General features: G+C 41.1%; 2 protein-coding genes across 2 annotated transcripts in view; both read right to left on the bottom strand.

Moving 5' to 3' along the window:
* Nucleotides 1-3,936, bottom strand: part of trim33l (tripartite motif containing 33, like) — a 15,233-nt gene extending 11,297 nt beyond the window's left edge. Inside the window, exons 1-3 of the mRNA XM_037676552.1 lie at nucleotides 3,918-3,936; nucleotides 3,338-3,464; nucleotides 3,118-3,234 (exon numbers count right to left, since the gene is read on the bottom strand). Coding sequence (XP_037532480.1) covers nucleotides 3,118-3,234; nucleotides 3,338-3,464; nucleotides 3,918-3,936 — 263 coding nt within the window. The remainder of the gene's footprint in view (nucleotides 1-3,117; nucleotides 3,235-3,337; nucleotides 3,465-3,917) is intronic.
* Nucleotides 3,937-8,238: 4,302 nt separating this feature from the next.
* On the bottom strand, nucleotides 8,239-16,838 carry si:ch211-215k15.4. Its single transcript, XM_037676553.1, has 7 exons — nucleotides 16,799-16,838; nucleotides 16,492-16,569; nucleotides 15,205-15,493; nucleotides 14,399-14,547; nucleotides 11,186-11,465; nucleotides 10,889-11,039; nucleotides 8,239-8,445 (listed from the first exon to the last, which is right to left on the bottom strand). The coding sequence occupies exons 2-7, from the start codon at nucleotides 16,553-16,555 to the stop codon at nucleotides 8,239-8,241; spliced, it is 1,140 nt and encodes a 379-aa protein (XP_037532481.1). The 5' UTR covers nucleotides 16,556-16,569; nucleotides 16,799-16,838.
* Between the last annotated feature and the right edge of the window lie 3,465 nt (nucleotides 16,839-20,303).

The following is a 20,303-nucleotide window of genomic DNA, read 5'->3' on the forward strand; positions in this document are numbered from 1 at the left end:
CAGGTTTTGGAGGACTTGATAAGACCAGCTGGCGCAGGTTTTGGAGGGGATTCATTTTGTTCTGAAGTTCTAGATCTTCTGTGCTGGATGGAAGCAGATGTTCTTTTGACAGTAAAGTGACTTTTGACTTGACTAAAATCTGTAGTTTTCTGCTTTTATAGTGCCTTTCCACTAATGCACCCCCATACCATCAGAGAAGGAGGATTTTTACAACTGTGTGCTCATAAAAAGTCTGGCTGTCCCACTTCCATTTTAGTACAGAGGATGTGCTGTCTGTGGTTTCCAAAATTAATTTCAGGTTAAGATTAACAATTTTACACGACTCAGATTTAAAGGAATACATATTAAAAAAAAAACAACAACTCTTAAATCAAATATAACAGAAATTATATGAATATTATATTATAATAGAGGATAACCGCTCTGACTACTCAGCCACAGCTGTTCAGCCACCAGGGAGCACAAGCCCGTGCATCTCTGGTTCTGATTCCAAGCCTGGGTAACTGGCGAGGGTTGTGTCAGGAAGAGGATCGGACGTAAAACTCTTTGGAGGTGTAAATGTCTTTGGTGGTGGGGAGGCTGACTCCAACATCTTCTGTGCAGCCTTCACCACTCTCTGCAAAGCTTTTCTTTCTGCAGCTGTGCAGCCTCCATGCCACACGTTGATGCTGGAGCACAGGATGCTCTCCACTGCACACCTGTAGAAGGAGGTGAGGACTGAGCTTCCCAGACCAGTCAATGGCTTCCCACCAATGGCTTCCCATCAATGGCTCACTCTTGATGCAGGTCAACATACACAAGCGGTTAGTTTCAGTTTCTGTTTGGCGTGCATGCACCGAACGGTTCTCCGTTGTCCGTCCGAGTGGCGAGTAATTCAGCTGCGTGGTCTGGAGCAGACGTGGAGGCGCGCGGCCGTATCTGTGCATTTGAAGTAATACACTGCATATTTTTCAACCCGCCTGACAAAGGGTGACTGTAAAACTATAACTAAATAAAACTATAATTTTAAACAAAGCTTCCCAATATCACATCAGAGCTGCTCCTTCGCATTTCCGCTTCTGCTCTTAAAAAAAATAACCGCCCCTATATGTTCAGTCATGCGCAATATTATAAGAAAAACTAGGTGTGCACCGATAAATCGGCCCCGATTTCCTTAATTTTGAGAAATCGGCCGATACTTGCATGAGAAACTGATTTGATCGTTTTTAGTTTTAACAATTGTCTGAACTTCATTAAAATTTCAGAGCACTACCTCATGACCAGTTTAAACAAGTTTGTATTGTTTGTAGGATGTTGTTCAAGGGTCTGTTTTTCAATAAAATAATATTGGAACATTGAAGGTGCATTGTGACCTTATAACACCCGACAGTGTCGCTTATAAAACTAAATCGGAATCGGCAAGTCAGACTTTTTAGAAATAGGTGATCGGCCAGAAAACTGCAATCGGTGCACCCCTAAAAAAAAACAACAATACAAAAATATAATTAGTTTTGCACTATGCATAAGTTCCTGTGCTTTTGTGAACAATCTAATGCAGGGGCGAACTGGCCGTCGGAAGTGCAGAGACATTTCCCGGTGGCCTGGCCTGCTCAGTGCCCACAGAGGGACTGGACTAAAGGCTCGGTTTGAGCCGCGTACGATTATTTTAAATAAACAAGCTGCTCTTGCCTGGTCTCTGCCCTTCCTCTTTCTCAGGCTGTGTCTGTCACAGCAGACTGAGCAAAGCAGAGACACACAGGTCACGAAGGTTATGTTTGTGTGTTCATCTCTGTACGTCCATCGTTTCTCCGGTTTGGGTATATAGCGTGTAGATTGGAGCGAGAGACAGCCAAAGGTAAAAGGTGGAGCAGAGAGAGAGGATGAAAAAGAGAAAAGCACTGGTGCTGATGCAGCAAAATGCAGTAAATTAATGTTTGTTCAAGGGAGCAGGTAAGACAGAAACACTAGTGATGAAAAGTGAAAACTCTGGTCATAACCTGTCAGCACAGCTAGCTTAATGAGGTTAGTTCCACTTTGAGGGACCTACGTGGGCCAAAACTTAATAGAACAAATGTTTTAGGTTTTTACAAAGGATACTGCAAATTTTAAAATACGGTTAAAAATGGGATCTGAAAAAAGGTTTAATGCTGAAATGTCCAGGAATTCAGATTTTGTGTACCCTTCATAACCTCCACTAATAAATTATCTGAATATTAAAATCCTTGTAGTATATTATTTTATTTAACCTTTGTTTTACCAGGTAAAGTCCCGTTGAGATTAAGAACATATTTGTCGTTATATGAACCGGTCGCTTGTTTAGGCGAGTTGAGACGGTTCTTCTAGTTCTTAGCATTTCATTGCATTGTTGACCTTGTGTTGATTCGCATATGACAAATAAACCAAACCTGCACATCAGGCTGCAACACTAAAAGTCAGGTTTTAAATCACTTCGTAACTAGGGCATTAACAGAGTACTCGAGTAATCTACACATCGATTGCTAGTACATCTATCGATGTTAAAAATGTAACGTCGGGTATCCGTAGTGACGTCATATTATGTGACCACGTATGACCGTAGGGGGCGGTGTTGCACTGTTGCAGGTCACAGACTATGGTGTAACACCGGGTCCAATCCACCCAACCAGAACCAGTTTCGGTTTAAGTTTCGTTTTTGACGTGCTGCATGTTTCTTCACGTTTGCAGTTTAATAATAATAATAACTAATAGTTTAGTGTTTCCTGTGACTTATTTGCAGTATGATAAATGGTAGGAGCATAATATACGCTCCCAATGTTTTGTTGGTCTTTTTTTTTGGTAAATAATTACCTTTTTTTGCGGTTTTATTTATTTATTTATTTTTGTATCTTGAGATCTATGACGTCATCAAATACTCGAGTTCTACTCGGGTTTTATTATGTTAATGTTGAGTTTAAAAATTATATACTCGTTCAACCCCCATTTGCAACATTATCATCACCTAATACATATTCTGACAGTGATGATGGAGCAATGAAGAAGTTCTAGTGTTGTCTTTTGATGATGCCTTAGTTTTAATGATTGAAGTAAAACAATAAATAAAATAAACCACCTTTACATTATTCAGATGTTTTCAGAATGGGTCACAGACCCAGTCAGTACCTAGTCTCCATGTCCCGCAGACTTCTTGTTGATTCTTCCATCTTTTGTCCGAGCAGCTGTCTGTAGGAGTCCAGCTGCTTCTTCAGATTTTCTGATACTTCGCTGACGAAACCGAAACTGAGAGGAACCAGAAGCAAAGGTGAGGGCTCCGAACAGCTCGCCATGTGAAACAAAACTAACATCTAAACACCGTGACTGTGAGGTGGTCTGACTTGCGCACCTGTGGTTCTTATGAGACACCAGCTGACAGTCTCTACAGGTGAGCTGGACACAGGTGAGACAGAAGAGCTTGAGGGGCTCAGACGAGTGGAGTTTGCAGAACTTCGTAGGAGAAACAAAACCTGAATCTGAGGATAAAAACAACACAGACGTCAGAATCGTGCAACAAGTCTGACGAAATGAAACCAGCTCAGAGGGAGTCTGAAGAGAAAGTGAGCAGGTCAAAGGTCAACGCCTCGTCACTCTAAAAGCAACATGGCAGCACGACGTTGGTTGGGAAGCTTTATCTGAAGGAGCCACAAGACTTCTGGACCAGAACCGGACCAAAAGACAGACATTTACCCAAAATGCACTGCAGCAAACAGCTGATGGTCTGGGCTTGAGAATGATTGTAGATAAAAGGAGGTTCTACAAACTGTTGAATCCTAGGATGGACTTGTTTTTAATCAAATTACAGAGATGAATGCAACTTTCAGGAAGTAATCACAGGGAGAACGTCTACCGATGAAGAATTATGAATTATACTCCATTCAAGATGGTTGCCACAACTAATTAACCTTAAAAAGCAATCAGCTCTTTACAGTAATATTTTCTCAACATTATGAAGTCACTTCCTTCTACATAAACGTTCTGCCACACAGCTAAGCGTGCATCTGATCAGCTTCCTGTCGGGGCGAGACGTTGCGTCTGCTGTGAGCTCACCGTCTGACGGCTGGTTCAGGAGGCGATGCGATCTGGTCAACGTGACCCGCCGATGGTCCGACACACAATCGTCACACAGAGCCTCATCACAGTCCAGACACCAGCATCTGGCCAATGAGCACTCACAGTTACTGCACTGAGGAGGAGGAACAGGGGAGGAGGAGGAGGAACAGGGGAGGACAGGGAGAAAAACATTAAAAACTAAAGAAATTTCCAAATAAAAGTGAATGCTGAATGACTGAAACCAAAAGCGCTAAAACAAATATGTTAAAAGTTAAAACAAGCTAAAATAGAGATGAAGCAAGCTAAGCTAAATACAGTAGGTAAAAGCAGCAGAATCATTTGTTCCATCGGACTTGGATCATCTGTTCCGTTTCTAAAAACATGAGGTAATTAACCTGCTGACTCTGGATGTCTCCTCGTTCATCCGTCGTCTCCATGGCGATCAGAGAAGTCGTCTCCTGAGGGACAGAAGGCAACACAGACTGTATTTATACAAGTTTGAAGCTTTTAAAACGACACTCCTGCAACACCAGGAAGTTCTCCATCAGTGTCTAACGAGGTTGAGTCAGGTCCTCTGGACAGATTATTCTTTGTTGAAACATTTAGTCTTTTATCCAAAAGACTTCTTCAGTCTGAGGTGCTGCAACACGCAGTCTTAACTTTTAAAAAGTTGCAAACGTTGTCTTTGGTGCCTGTTTGTTTTCCAAATGTATTAGCGTGTGTGAATGACAGGCATCAACTTAAAACACTTTGTAGAACGGTGCTTTATGAAGTTTGTGGGTCCTCCCCTGGAAAATTTGGAACAAAAGAGATGCCATTTCCTGCATTTTGGTGTATTTTAACAGGTTGTTAAAACATCTGTAAACATTTGATTAGATTGATTAAAAACAGGTCTCTGTTGTAAATGACGAGGCTCAATGAGACTAACAACCTGTATAAATAAAAGGTTGAATTGAAATTACTATTTGAGCACAACAACAATTAACAAGCCTGTGTGTGAATGCAGGTCCGATTCTGTCAAGCGTCCTAACCCCCCCCACCGTCCGACCCGAACTCTGCTGAATTCAGTCCTGCGCGTTGTTCTGCTCCAATCTCAATTGCCACTGCTTTTGCTTCAATTCTCAGTTGTCCAGCTAAGGACGATCCATCCATCCATTTATTTTAGATAATAAATTGGATTGTCTTTTCGACATTTTGATCGCGGTTATTTTGACAAATTAGTGCCGTTGTTTTGATACGTGATGTAATGTTACACATCAAACATTTCACTCGTATTTTTTTATTTTTTACTGTATGCTTATTTATTATGTCTGAAATGTTATGCACCGCAGTAATGTATGCAGGAGTTCCAACACAGCAGTTGTGGCGCGTCCTGCAGAGCTGTCTGGAGACGCTGTGCGTAAAACAACTGGGCGCACAGCTGAAGGTGGATGAAGACGCTCCCCGCGGGACAAGCAGTCCGCGTCTCTGCCGGGCAGGAGCGTGGTGCGGCCGGAACATCCACTCTACAGGCTGGGCAACTATTGGTTCAACGTTCTTTATGTCACTCACATGTGGTACATGAGGTGGAACGAAATTGGGTACTCAAGGTCACAGTTACATAGGTTACATAGGATAGGTGCAGCGTCTGCAGTGAAGCGGGCGCTGTACCGGTCTGTCGTGGTGAAGAGAGAGCTGAGTTAAAAGGCGAAGCTCTCCACTTACCGATGGATCTACGTTCCAACCCTCATCTATGGTCATGAGCTTTGGGCTGTGACCGAAAGAACGAGATCTCGGATACAAGCGGCCAAAATGAGTTTTCTCCGCAGGGTGTCTAGGCTCTCCCTCAGAGATAGGGTGAGAAGCTCCATCATCCGGGAGGGACTCAGAGTAGAGCCGCTGCTTCTCCACGTCGAGAGGAGCCAGTTGAGGTGGCTCGGGCATCTGGTTAGGATGCCTTCTGGACACCTCCCTGGTGAGGTGTTCTGGACACGTCCCACCGGGAGGAGACCCAGAGGAAGACCCAGGACACGCTGGAGGGACTATGTTTCTCGGCTGGCCTGGGAAGGATTCCCCCGGAGGAGCTGGACCATGTGGCTGGGGAGAGGGAAGTCTGGGCCTCCCTATTAGGCTGCTACCCCCGCGACCCCACCCCGGATAAGAGGAAGAAAATGGATGGATGGTCAGTTACACCCCAAAATAGCAAAAATATAAACAATAAAAAAGTATACAAGGATCTAAAATATACACTAAGATGTAGGCTAAACGATACGCTAAAAGATCTAATACGCTAAACACTAATACTATATTTAACAGATTCTCATTTATTTTCAAAACACCGACAAGCCGCTATGTTTGAAGAACGAAATGTTAGCTGTTAGCTCGTTGTTTACTGAACGTAAGTCACTTACACAGTTGACTTCATCCGCCTCTTCGGAACCACTTCTTCTCCTCCCCTAAGATGTTTGTTCGATACTGGTCCGTTTTTGTGAAGCACTTTGTAGTTTGCTGGTAACTCACAGTGACAATAACAAAAGTTTCTTACGAAACGGCTTGACGTCGACAGCGCATGCGCAAACGTCCTTCTTCTTCTATTTCATTATATTGGTGGTTGACAAACAACTGAAGGAAGCTGTACCGCCACCACCTGGTAAGGAGTGTGAGCCACATGACCAAAAAAAAAAATAAATCCGTTTTACAAAGTAAAATAAAGTCTGATATCCTCTGCTTCCTGAATCTTTCTACAAAAAAATCAGCAATGTCCAATTTCACTTTCATATTACTAAGATTCCTAATGAACTTGTTTCATTGTATCTGGTAACTCCTGCAATGCAAAACAATGTGTTCTATTGTCTCATCTTCCCACACTCACATTTCCCTGCATGATATTTCCCTATTAAAAATAATGTGCTATTCAGTCCAGTGTGCCCAATTCTGAGTCATGAAATAATTGTCTCTTCTCTCCCGTTCCTTTCCGTTATTCTCCTTTCTCATATTTTCCTTTGGATTTTATAAAACCACCGCCCTTTCCTTTCTACCTCCCATAACTTTTGCCTCCTCTCTTTCGTTTTATTATACCATTTATTTCTGTTATACTAAACCTAACATTAATATCAACCAGTACTTGATGGTGCTCTCATTAGCAATCCTGTCTGCCATTTCATTCCCCATAACCCCGTGATGTGGAACCCATATAAAGTTTACTGTAAGCCCCATCATGCTGATTCTATAAAGTGTTTGTTGTATTTCAATTAATACATTTGGTCTACTATCTGACTGGCTGTGTTACAAACTGGCCAAGGAACTGAGCACATGGTTGATTTTAATGGTCTTATCTTCTACCCACTCCACTGCACCTTTTCTTTTAAATTATCCTTTTAATTACTATTTTATTTTCACTTGTTAAAAAATATTAAAATTGTACGCATCCTTTATGATTTTCTATTATTGTCATTTTTGTCCACTGTTGTCATCACTCTGTTAAAATTTAGGTCTCTCTTGTAAATGAGTCCCCGAGGCTCAATGGGATTAACCTGTATAAATAAAGGCTGAATAAATGAAAGTAACAATGGGACCCCAATTCCATACTCACGGAGCATCCCCCACAGCGAACCCCGAGGAACACGGTTGAATGCCTTCTCTAAGTCCACAAAACACATGTAGACTGGATGGGCAAACTCCCATGAGCTCTCGAGGACTGTAGTGAGGGTAAAGAGCTGGTCCTGTGTTCCACGACCAGGACGGAACCTGCATTGTTCCTCCTGGATCTGAGGTTCGACCAATGATCAGACTCACTTCTCCACAACCCCTGAATAGACCTTACCAGGGAGGATAAGGAAAGTGAGAGCCCTGTAACTGGAGCACACCCTCCGGTCCCCATTTTTGAAGAGGGGAGCCACTACCCCAGTCTTCCAATGTGGTGGCATTGCCCCCGATGCCCACACAATGTTGCAAAGGTGTGTCAACCAAGACAGCCCCACAACATCCAGAGCCTTAAGGAAATCAGGACAAATCTCATCCACCCCTTTTAACTACCTTGGCGACCTCAGCCGTGGTTTTGGACAGACCAACTCTGCTTCCTCCATGGAAGACATGCCGGTAGAATTGAGAAGGTCCAAGAAGTATTCCTTCCACTTCCTGACAACATCACTGGTTGAGGTCAATAGCACCCCACCTTTGCTGAACACAGTGTTAGTAAAGAGCTGCTTTCTTCTTACCTCAGCTGCCTGATGGTTTGCCTGAATCTCCTCGGAGCCAACCGAGAGTCTTTGTCCAAGACCTCACCAAACTCTCCCACATCTGAGCTTTTGCCTCAGCAACAGCCAAGGCTGTGGACCACTTGGCCCTCCAGTATTCCTCAGCAGCCTCCAGAGTCCCAACAGCCGACAAGGACCAATAGGACTCCTTCTTCAGCTTGACAGCCTCCTTAACCCGGGATGTCCACCACCGAGTTCAAGGATGGCCACTGCGAGAAGCACCGACAACCTTGTGGCCACAACTCAAGGCAGCCACTTCAATAACTTAGTTGCAGAACATGCCCCACTCAAACTCGGTGTCCCCCACCTCAGTTGGGATGCGGTTAAAGCTCTCCGGGAAATGTGAGTAAAAGATCTTTCTGATGGGTTCTTTTGCCAGGCGTTCCCAGCAGACCCTCACTATATGTTTGGGTCTACTGAGTCTGTCCAGCATCTTCCGCCCCCATCTGATCCAACTCACTACCAGGTGGTGACCATTTGACAGCTGAGCTCCTCTCTTCACCCGATTGTCCAAAACAAATGGCCGCAAATCAGTTGACATAACTACAAAGGCAATCATAGATCTACGACCTAGGACGTCCTGGTGTCAAGTATACTTATGATGGACACCCCGTTTGAACATGGTGTTTGTGATGGACAAACTATGACTAGCACAGAAGTCCAACAACAGAACAACGCTCGAGATCAAGTCAGAGAGGCCGTTCCTCCCAATCACGCCCCTCCAGGTCACACTGTCGTTCTCCACCTACCGATTGGCCCTCGGTTGTTTCAGAGGACTAATGAAGCAGCTAACAGGTACAGGATGGTCAGAAAGACTGTGGCTTCTGTGCTTGTGGAAGCAAAAACTAGGGCATGGGAGGAATTTGGGGAAGCCATCGAGAAGGACTTCGGGTCAGTCTTCTTTGTGTTATGTCAGAGTCAGAGAGTCAGAGTTTCTTTATTGTCATTCGTACCTCATGTGGTACATGTGGTGGAGCGAAATTATGTACACAGGGTCCCAGTTACATCCAACAATAAAATGTAAAAGAAAAACAGTAATGACATCTAAGATATGAACTAAGAAAAACATAAACTAAATATACACTAAGCACTCATAACATAAAACATTGAACATCAGCACAAACATGAACATGAGTCTGTGAGCGGATGTGCACGCATGAACACATCAACATTGAAACAGATCAGCAGCAACATGAAACAGATCAGCAGCAACATGATATGGTTTTTCACAGTGATTATTCTAGTTAGAGATTCATGAGTCTAACAGCCTCAGGGTAGAAGCTGTTCCTCAGTCTAGTGGAGTATGTGTAATGAAAGCAACGTTATTTCCTGCTTGATGGACTTTTATTGACTCTGTTTTAGACGCTGGCTGAAGGAGACATCCCATTCATAGTCTTTGTGTGAGATAGGTCTCTGAAGTCTCAGCTGTTTCGTGGAGACGCTGTCTCCGGCAAAGGCCTCACACAGAGCACCATAAAATGTATCATATATGAGTAAATGGAGTCAGAAGGGAGACACTTGCTCGTCACTTTACACGTTTATTATTTGTTTTGCACTTGCTTAAGTATTCAACTTTTAGTAATCAGAACTCAGTCACTGAAGTAGAATCTGTTAACTCTAGGGATTTCTATATCCTAACAAATGAAATTACAAATAACAAATTCATCCAAATGAAGACCAAATTTGTCTTTGATGTTTTATTCACTATTTTTTTTTTAAATCAAATAAAGAATCATCACCAACAATAAACACATTGAACAACACAATTGATAAAGCATAATGATCTGGAGAATAACTTGTTTGAAAAGTAGTAAAGTAATTACAAAAATAATAATCAACAATAATTAATCAGTCAAGGATTAATTGTCTTTATTTTAAGTCAAAATTATTTGTTTGAGCAGGAATTTTTGTTTTTATATACACACAAATTTAGGCAAAGTTTAACGTTTTGATAAACTATTTATTTTGGAATTTGGTTGAGAGATGATATTTAGTGTGACCAGATCAAGTTATTATCGCTGCAATCCAGGGAATGTTTTATCCAGTTGCTTCAGTATAACCAGCACAACCAGACCCAAAGTTTCATTCCTGTCACCAGGTTTCTGCTCCTTACCAGGTCAGTTTGAGGGCACAAGTTCACTCATCTTTCTGGAATATTGCTGGTGGATCAGATCAGGATAAACCACAAGGAGAGGACTGACCAGAAACTGCACAAGGTAGCCGTAAGTCACTGTGACCACTTCAGGGGTCAGTGAGGGCGACAGCTGATGAGAAGTTGTGTAGAAGCAACTTTAAGCCAGCTTACACTTTAAGCCGACATGAGTCTCACAGTGAGAAAAATATTTCATCTTAGGTAGTTACTGGAAACTTTTACTTTGCTTCTAACAAAAATTGACAGAGTAAACCTGTTTCTTTGCTCAGCAATAAACAAAGATGGACATCAGACGAACACATCAGGATGGGCAAAACAGACAAAATGATCTTTGGTGTAAATCATGGTTCAAAACAACCCAAGGGTCAGAGGTCATAGTCAGGGGAACGGATCTTAAAGCTACAGTTCCAAAGCAAAATGTTGTCATATTATTTTGCAACATTTTTCAGCATTTTGAGACCTTGTCTAATTTGGAGGCATACACCTCCAGCTCACACAGAGTCAGATACTCTTTTCTTCCAGGTATTACAACGTTGATGTATCGACCATCCATCCCATTGCACTGAAAGGTTTCAGTAAAACCTGGACCAATGCTTGAGATCACAGCACACCTGTCAGAGAGAAAAAAAATTGTGATTCAAGCATAAGCTGAAAGAAATGCAATTTTAGCAAAATAATTTAACAAACAAGAGGATCAATGCTCTACTGAGATTTTATTTTAATTGGTAAAAGAAAGAGAGTAAGGAGTGTGCACCACCTGGGATTGTTGTTTCCATTGTTATCAAGTAAATCTCCAATACGAATTTCAGCACCCTTTATCCGTTCTGGATGTTCTACCCTGTTGGTTATGTTAATATAGAACACTTTATGGGTTCTGCCCAGATCCAGTCTCCACCAGGGGTTGAAGTCATTGTTTGTGGCGCTGCAAGAACCTTGGTCCCAGAGGCTGGCACGATTCCCATCTATAGCGTAATAAGCAATAGCTCCGGGATAAACTGTTGACTGTGAAGCTTTTCCATAAACTGCCACATTATCTTCTGAAAAACAACAAAATTAAAAAATGTCAGGTTTGATATAAATAGTTTGCCTTGAGGCCATCAGCACAACGAGGGCTCTGGTTTTTGATTGTTTTTTTGTTGTTGTTGGGACACACTGAAATGCAACTATTGTCACATTTTTGCTCATTCCAGTGATGCAACTAATTAAGAGTACCAGCGTATTGAAGCACCTTTACTACCATCCATCCATCCATCCATCCATTATCTTTACCCGCTTCTTCCATTTTGGGTCACGGGGGTCGCTGGTGCCCATGTCCAGCAATCACTGTGCGAGGGGCGGGGTACACCCTGGACGAGTCACAAGTCCATCACAGGGACACATAGAGACAAACGAGACAAACAACCATTCACTCTCTCACTCACACCTAGGGACAATTTTAGAGTTACCAATCAGCCTAACATGCATGTTTTTGGTCTGTGGGAAGAAACCGGAGTACCCGGAGAAAACCCACGCATGCACAGAGAGAACATGCAAACTCCACCTAGAAGGGCCCCTGGACCGGGGTTTGAACCAGGGACCTGCTCGCTGAGAGGCAGCAGCTCTACCAGTTGCACCACCGTGCTGCCCATATCGTTACTACCATTAATTGCTTTTACTGTATTGTTGCTTGTTATTTGTCAATTTCCATTAAATTTTCAATTTACTACTTCTACAGCTTTGGAAAAGCCTATAGGCAAGTATATTTCAGAAGGTGCTTCTTTGTAAGAAAAAAGATTATTGGTAGCAATGCATCATACATAAAACAAAATTGGTCAAAAAGTGACAAATTTCCAAATACACAACAATGGTATTTTTGTAATACAAGTAAAAATGTGGTTCGTCGATGTTTCCCATCGCTGAGGGATTTGAATAGTGAATGTTTGTAATTTTTTCTGTACTGGAAATGATCAGGGAATGCAAGTGGACCCTAAATGGTTTTGGTTCAAAATGTTGAAGTGGGTATGAGTTACACTGTGTATAAGAATAAAAGTAGTTTTTTTACACGTTCATTTATTTATTTTGCTTGTCTGAGGCAGTGCCGAGTGACAAATCCCGATGAGTGAATTTTATCATTTTATCCATCACCACCAGCACAATGTTGGAGCCAGTGGTGGCCAATAGTGGCCTTGGCCATAAGGATCTTTTTACACATAAACACAGCCATACAAAATAGAAGTTGGCACGTTGCTTATTTTTCAAATTATCCACCTCACCAGATTTACGTATACGCATGGTGGCAGCCATCTTGGATTCTGGTGTGGTAACTCAATTTTCTTGATTTTTCTTACACCTAGACGAAGCCACAGACCAAAATGGAAGTCAGCACGTTGTTTATTTTTCAAGTTATTCATCTCACAAGATGGACAGACATTTATGGCAGTAGCCATCTTAGATTTTGACGTGGCAACCTAATTTTTGAAAGGAAACTTTCTTATGCCTAGACGACGCTACATACCAAAATGGAAGTCAGTACTTCACCTATTTTTGAAGTTATCTTGCTCAAAGCATGCACGCTTGAATGCACAGAAGGAATTTCCATATTACTCATGTTTGCTTCATGATTGGGGGAGGGGGGCAGTCATCAGGCCCTTACATAGTGGAAATATTAATTCAGAGTATAAACAAGTTATAGAATATCAAATCTTACACAACTATAGAGACGTTTTTATATCTTGTATGGTCAATGCATGGTCACAGTTTAAGTTGTTTGTTTTTTGAGTATTACATCACAGAATGCTTGACTGAGTGTGATGATGTCACACACTAACATATGAACTGCGTACATTTTCTAAACTTTTGCGAACACACTCTGCTTCTTCAAGATTTACACTTTTTATTTAGCTTGTACATTCAAGCTAAATAAAGGTAGCTTCAAGGTGGAGGTGGGAGTGCATCAAGGATCAGCTCTGAGCCCCTTCTTGTTTTCTCTGGTGATGGACCAACTAACAGATGAGGTCAGGCTGGAATCCCTATGGACTATGATGTTTGCAGATGACATTGTGATCTGTGGTGAGAACAGGGAACAGGTGGAAGAGAACTTGGAGAGGTGGAGGTATGCACTTGAACGAAGAGGAATGAAACAGCCGTAGTAAGACAGAGCACATGTGTGTGAATGAGAGGGAGGAGGTGGAACAGTGAGGCTACAAGGAGCAGAGGTCACAAAGGTGCAGGACTTCAAGTACTTGTGGTCAACTGTCCTGGGAAAATGGGGAGTGTGGTAAAGAGGAGAAGAAGAGAGTCCAGGCAGGATGGGGTGGATGGAGAAAAGTTTCAGGAGTGATTTGTGACAAAATGGTGGCAGCAAAGCTCAAATAAAAGGTTTACAAGACAGTGTTGAGAGCAGCTACGTTTTATTGTTTAGAGATAGTGGCATTGACAAAAAGACAGGAGAAAGAACTGTAAATGGCAGAAATGAAGATGTTGAGGTTCTCCTTAGGAGTGACGAGGATGGATAAGATTAGGAATGAGATCATCAGAGGTACAACACAGGTTGAACAACTGGGAGATAAAGTTACAGAGGGCAGAGAATGAGATGGTTTGGACATGTCCAGCCCAGAGGAGGGACTGTGGGTATATTGGTAGAAGGATGTTAGAAATGCAGCTGCCAGGAAAAAGACAAAGAGGAGATAAATGAATATATTTATTTTATTTATTCATTTAATTTATTTAGCTATATTTCTGTGAAATTTGTTTAAAACAGGTCTCTTGTAAATGAGTCCTTGAGGCTCAATGAGACTAACCTGTATTAATATAGGTTAAATGAATTAATGGAGTTAAAAGAGGACATGGAGGTAGATGGAGTGGGACAGAGGAAGCAGAGGACAGCGTGATATGAAGGAGCGTGACTCATTGAGGCCCCTGAAAAGGGAAGAGTTGAAATAAGAAGAGTGTAGCTACAGAATGCATTGGAATAAATAAAAGCAGGTCTCACCAGTTGGGGCAGGGTAACCATAGACCTCCACTTCGCAGAGTGTAAGAATCCTTTGTGAACCTGGTATTAAAACAACCACATAACGTCCCTCCACATGCTGAGAAAACTCTATAGTATGAGTGCCAGGGACTGAAGAAATTGTTGCAACCCTAATGGAAGAAGTTTGATGATGAATTTCTAAGTAGTAAACAACAACAAAAACAGATATACATGTCTATAGATTTGACAATGTGATTATTTAAATCAAATGTAACATTGTGCGTACAATAAAAAAAAAAACTATCAATTGCTAAAAACCTGTTTTATTCCCACGAGAGAATGCCCAGAAAAAAATTAGTGATAAAATCCCAGCGTTCCTTGAAGAAATGCATATTGCCTTATAGGGTATAGTTTTAGACTAACATATATTTTATGTTGGGAAACGATAAAGTTGTAGCCTTGAAAATAATTGCATGCTCATGCAATATCCCATGTCATGAGTACGCGTTGTAAATGACTCACAGCTGCTACTGCTTCACATTTTAGCTTAATGTCTAAGTTTGAGCCTTTCTTGTGTTAGGGAATGTAGATTAGCTGCGGTAGCCGACTTGAATGGGGTATATTTTGCTAACAGACTAATATTTGGTCAGTCTCAGCTACCACAACCCCAAACTTCAAGTCAGTATCTGTAAACCTGACTGATGTATACCCATTTTTGTAACGTTAGTTAGCTTTGGAAGCCATCTTGAATGTGGCTGACTCTTATCGATAATCATCTGTCATTTATCTACTTGTATCACGCGGTGTAATTAATAAGCTCCACTTACAGAGTGTTTGCAGTGCCATTGTCTTCTAAAGAGTTACCAATGTGAATCTCTGCTCCATTGATCCGCTCTGCACAACAGTCTCCTCTGTTGGTAATGGTGATGTGGTTTATTATATAACAGTCGAGTAGATCCACTCTCCACCAGGGGTTGAGTTGGGCTTTAGTGTGGGTACATGATCCATGGCCAAAGTCAGAATCTCGGTTTCCATCAATAGCATTGTAGGCAGCACCAAAAAAGACCACACTGTAGCGGTCTGACTGAGTTGCTTTCCCACGAAGAGCCACATTTTCTGGAAGAAGAAAACAAAATTATGTATAAAATTTTCTAGAGATTTATGTAGTCACTGGAAAAACTCTGTGCCAGTCATCTTATTGCAATTTGATTTTAATGTGTTGTCATTATTCTGTCTCAGCTATTTTTTTTTTTATTTTTTTTTACAATTGCTTGCACACTAAAATAAAGATTTTCCAAAACTTTAAACTGAAGTAGTAAAATACCAACCCAGACTTGCACAACTATGAGCACAGTGTCAGCCTCACACTTTCTGCAAATACTTAATGGATTCAAGTCCTGCTGACACAGAAAGATCCCATTGATATTTCTTTGCCATTTCATACAACTGACTTTTCAAACAACCACACCTACAAAATAACCAATTAAAAAAAAATTAAAAAAACCACATCCAGCTGTGTAAACACATGTGATTAACTGACAACTCTATGATCAGGTACAAACACGAAATAGATGCTGGAATATTTTGGCACAGAACAATCTTCCCATGACTTCTGCAAATAAGGAAATATCCTATGATAAATGAATGTTATGGTTATAGACCCAAATAAGCAAAGATTCTTTTTTCTTAGTTACTGGTTCTGTTGCTTACATTTATTGTATATTTATTTACTTTAGTGGTAGGTCTAAAATCCTCCTTTCAAATGAAAGTTTTATTATGGCACGTTTAGTCCGCACAGCCACAAAAGTCCAATCTCTGTACATCCGTCTATTTACTGTACTAACGTTTACCCAGATGAGGGTCACAAAAGAACCTGAACCTGTTTGAGTAACTTTGAAGAGATGATATTCGCTTTTGCTTGTTTGAGCAAACCATTTCTCTCAATAATAAAACTTATTTCAAATAAATTACTATTAACTTCTGTTTGTTTTATTCCCCATGACTTCCAATTACTATCACACATTTTACCTCCTTTATTGTAATACTCAACGTCATTAAACAATTCTAGTTTCCACAGTAATATATATATATATATATAATTGCAGCATACTTACGGTAGGTGGAAGCAGAGTGTGTTTGCAAGAAGAGCAGCAAATGAAGTAATATTGAGTGTTTCATGTTTCTAGATAAATCTGACAACAACAAAAATTAACAAACTGTAATTGTTACAATTATCTTCAGTGCATGTTGAAAAAATGTAAGCAGTAAAAATGATAATTTCTTTAACTAACTTCTGACAAATAACAAACCCAAAAATTTACAGAACTCACATTTTCACTAGTAAGTGAATGTTTAATGGGGTGATGAATTCCAGACCAGAGTCCTGATGAGATGAGAGAAACAAAAAAATGAAGTGCTTACCCAAAATCCTTTATGGACAGATGTTTTGTTATGAAGATCTTCTGTTACATTGTCTGGTGTCTACCTTTATAACACAACACATCCAATCATAACGCTCTGTGCAGTCTACTCCTCTTGATTCAAAATGTATTAATTTGTCATCACAGAACATGTTGCGCAATGTTTACTTAAGTTCAGAGTACTCTCAGAGTAAGCATCACAATCTTGCAAATGTTTTACTAAATAAGTACATGGAAAATCATGTGTTTTCCCCCTTTCTTGGTAATACAATGCACAAAAATTAATGTTGGGTTTTCCAGTTTGACCTTAATTTCTTTCCTAGAAAAAAAACTTTATTCACTCCATGACAAGAAACAGTTCAGTTTTGTGTTAAAACTGTTTTTGTTTCTTTTTCCTCAATTTATGCTCAGCCTTACCTTCTCTTGAAGTACACAGTAAATGTATCAAGTAACTCTTCATTGCAACATTTGTCTGTTTTGTTTTGCCCAATAAATGCCAGATTTATATGTTTAATGAGTTTTAGATGTGGACATGGCTGCTCTGGTATCTGTATCTCAGTGCAACATGAATTGAACATTTAAATGATTTGCTTAACAATTTACTCCAGTTAATAAAGATCCACAATTTACTTTACAATACTTGAAAATATTGCTACAGACTATTTGGTGCTTAATAGCAAAGCAGACATTCAGAGGTTAAGATGAGTTCATGTCTTTCTGGGTCAGGGCTGTTTATATTTGAAAAGTGATTCAGCTTAGTCGCTATTAGGAGGTTGGTCACATCATCATGGCCGGTGACTCAGTTGGTAGAGCTGTTGCCTCTTAGTGAGAAGGTTGCTAGAATAAATCCAGGCCGAGGGGCCGTTCTGGGTGAGGTTTTCATGTTCTCTTTGTAAATGCGTGGGTTATCTCTACTCCACTTTCCTCCCACAGATCAAAATCATGCATGTTAGGCATGCCAGTTAGTAAAGTTCTCTATCTAAGGAAGCCAGCAGACTCTCTGAACCTTCATTTTGTTGCAGTCTCCCATCCTGAGCAAACACAATGGCGACAGTGGAAAGGAAAAACTCCCTTTTAAAAGGAAGAAACCTCCAGCAGAACCAGGCTCAGGACAAGCGGCCATCTGCTTTGACCAGCTGGGTTTGACAGGACAGGAAGGAGAGGCAAACGAACACAGAATGGCAGGTCCAGATATAGGTGCAGGTGTACCTGAAAGACAAAAACATGTCGAGGATAGAAAAAATAATTACAAATACAAAACAGGTTGAGCAGAGTAAGTAAAGACAGTAGTAAAGTGAAAAACTGTGGTCAGTTTGTCCTCCAGAAGTCTAAGCCTATAGCAGCATAACAAACCAACCCTATAGGATTTATCAAAAATGAGAGACTTAAGCCCAGTTTTAAAACTGGACAATGTGTCAGCCTCACGGACAGAAACTGGAAGTTGGTTCCACAAGAGAGGAGCCTGATAACCAAAAGCTCTGCCTCCAATTCTGGTTTTGGAAACTCTAGTAGGAACCGCAAGTAAACCTGCAGTCTGGGAGCGAAGTGCTCTGTTAGGAAAGTATGGAACAATAAGATCTGTAATATAAGATGGAGCCAGGTTGTTGAGAGCTTTCTTTGATGTTTATTTGATGTATTTCTCTGCAAGACCTAGGAAAACACTGATGGAAGAGAGTCTTTAAATTTGGTTACAGCGTTTTCTGATAAGCACCTGCTAAGATGAAATTTACTCTCAGTGACTGTGTAGTCATTTATTGTAAACTCAAGGGTAATTAAAAAATGGTCAGACAGAACAGGATTTTGATGATGTATTGTTAAATCCTTAATCTATATGCCATACTTTCTCCGCAAGCTGAAAAGAGCTGGAGCTCCAACCCCCATCATGTGCACCTTCTACAGGGGTGCCATAGAGAGTGTTTTGACCAGTTGCATCACGGTGTGGTTCAGTGCATGTACTGCATCCTGCCGCAAGACCCTCCAGCGCATCGTGAGAGCAGCCAAGAAGATTGGCTGCACCTCCTTCCCCTCACTGCATGACTTATACAGTATCCGCCTCACTCGAAAAGCCCTCTGCATGGCGGGTGATACACATCCACTACACAGCTTCTTCAGCCTGCTGCCATCATGGCAGCAGGCTGAAGAAGCTGTGTAGTCTCCAGGCTCAAACTAGCAGACTGAGAGACAGCTCTGTTCTTCAGGCAGTCAGGATGCTAAACTCTCTGCCTGCTTTGCCTCCCCTCCCTCTTGTACTGCCTTAACTCAAAAAACTTTCACACATTACCACACAACATAAAGATTGTTAACACTGAACTCTGCATCATTAAAAACGGGTTATACACTCAACACAGGCTCATGTGCTCATTCAATTTGCACTACTGTTTATATTACACTACTGTTTATATTATACTACTGTTTATATATTTTTTACTAGCCTTAGTGCATAGGTCACTTTACCTCTATACATATATGTTACTTTCATTCTGAGATGCTGTGCAGCTGGAAGGATTTTTACTGAAACCGTTTTACTTTTGGGCATTTGTTATGATGCGTAACCATGGCAACAAGTTGTTTTTTAACAACCAGGAGCTGCTGATTAACATCTCAAAAGCTCAAATACCTCAGCTACAGCCCCAAATCCCAAATGATTTGAAAAGGAGGCGCTGTGGATGGATTCCCATCAACCTGGCAGGGGTGATCAAGTACCTGATCATCGAGCTCATGGAGCTCTTGGGAAAATCGGCTCGTGACAACGGGAGTACGTCGATCGCACCCCGGCACCTTCAGCTGTATGTCCATTGCAACGAGGAGTTTTCGGGCAGTCCTGCTGCCCAGGAGGACCGAGAGGCCCGTCGGATCTGACAGCAAGCTGGATCAGGGTGGACAGATCAGTATCCGTGGCCAGATTCTTCGAATTTGCTGCAGGAGATCCTTCCTACCCACAGCTATCAGCATCTAACAAATCTTGAATGAAACCAGAATGATGAGCTACGACAACACTTAATTTCCCTCTGGGATTAATAAAGTATTTTTGAATTGAATTTGAATTTGAATACCAATATCAAAGACTTCATACATATACTGTGTACATTCATGTCATATGCTGCTTTGTCACTTTAGTACAAATGTAAATGTCAGGACCTTCATTTTATAGATATACCTTTTTTAATATATATTTTTATACTGCTATACTTACAATTTAGGACAGTATCATACTTTTATTATTTCATTTTATGCTAATGTTTATTAAATGTTTTAATGTTTATTGTTGCACCAAGGGTCTGAGAGTAACGGAAGTTCAATCCTGTACATATTGCAGTTTTCACAATAAAGTTGACTTTGATAAGTCAGAACAAGGTCAAGAGTGTGATGATGAGAGTGAGTAGGTGTTCTGACATTTTGGGTGAAACCATCCATCCATCCATCCATCCATCCATTATCTTTTCCCGATTCTTCCATTTTTGGGTCACGGCGGTCGCCAGTGCCCATGTCCAGCAGTCACTGTGCGA

The sequence above is a fragment of the Nematolebias whitei genome, chromosome 5, assembly GCF_014905685.2.
Source record: "Nematolebias whitei isolate Nwh7 chromosome 5, NemWhi1, whole genome shotgun sequence".
Classification (NCBI taxonomy): Eukaryota; Metazoa; Chordata; class Actinopteri; order Cyprinodontiformes; family Rivulidae; genus Nematolebias; species Nematolebias whitei.

Coding starts and splice junctions, on each gene's coding strand:
- si:ch211-215k15.4 (XM_037676553.1), bottom strand. CDS start 16,555: ATGAAACACTCAATATTACTTCATTTGCTGCTCTTCTTGCAAACACAC. Junction 14,548..15,204: donor AATGGCACTGCAAACACTCT/GTAAGTGGAGCT, acceptor TTCTTCCATTAG/GGTTGCAACAATTTCTTCAG. Junction 8,446..10,888: donor ATGCCTCCAAATTAGACAAG/GTCTCAAAATGC, acceptor TCCCGGGTTAAG/GAGGCTGTCAAGCTGAAGAA.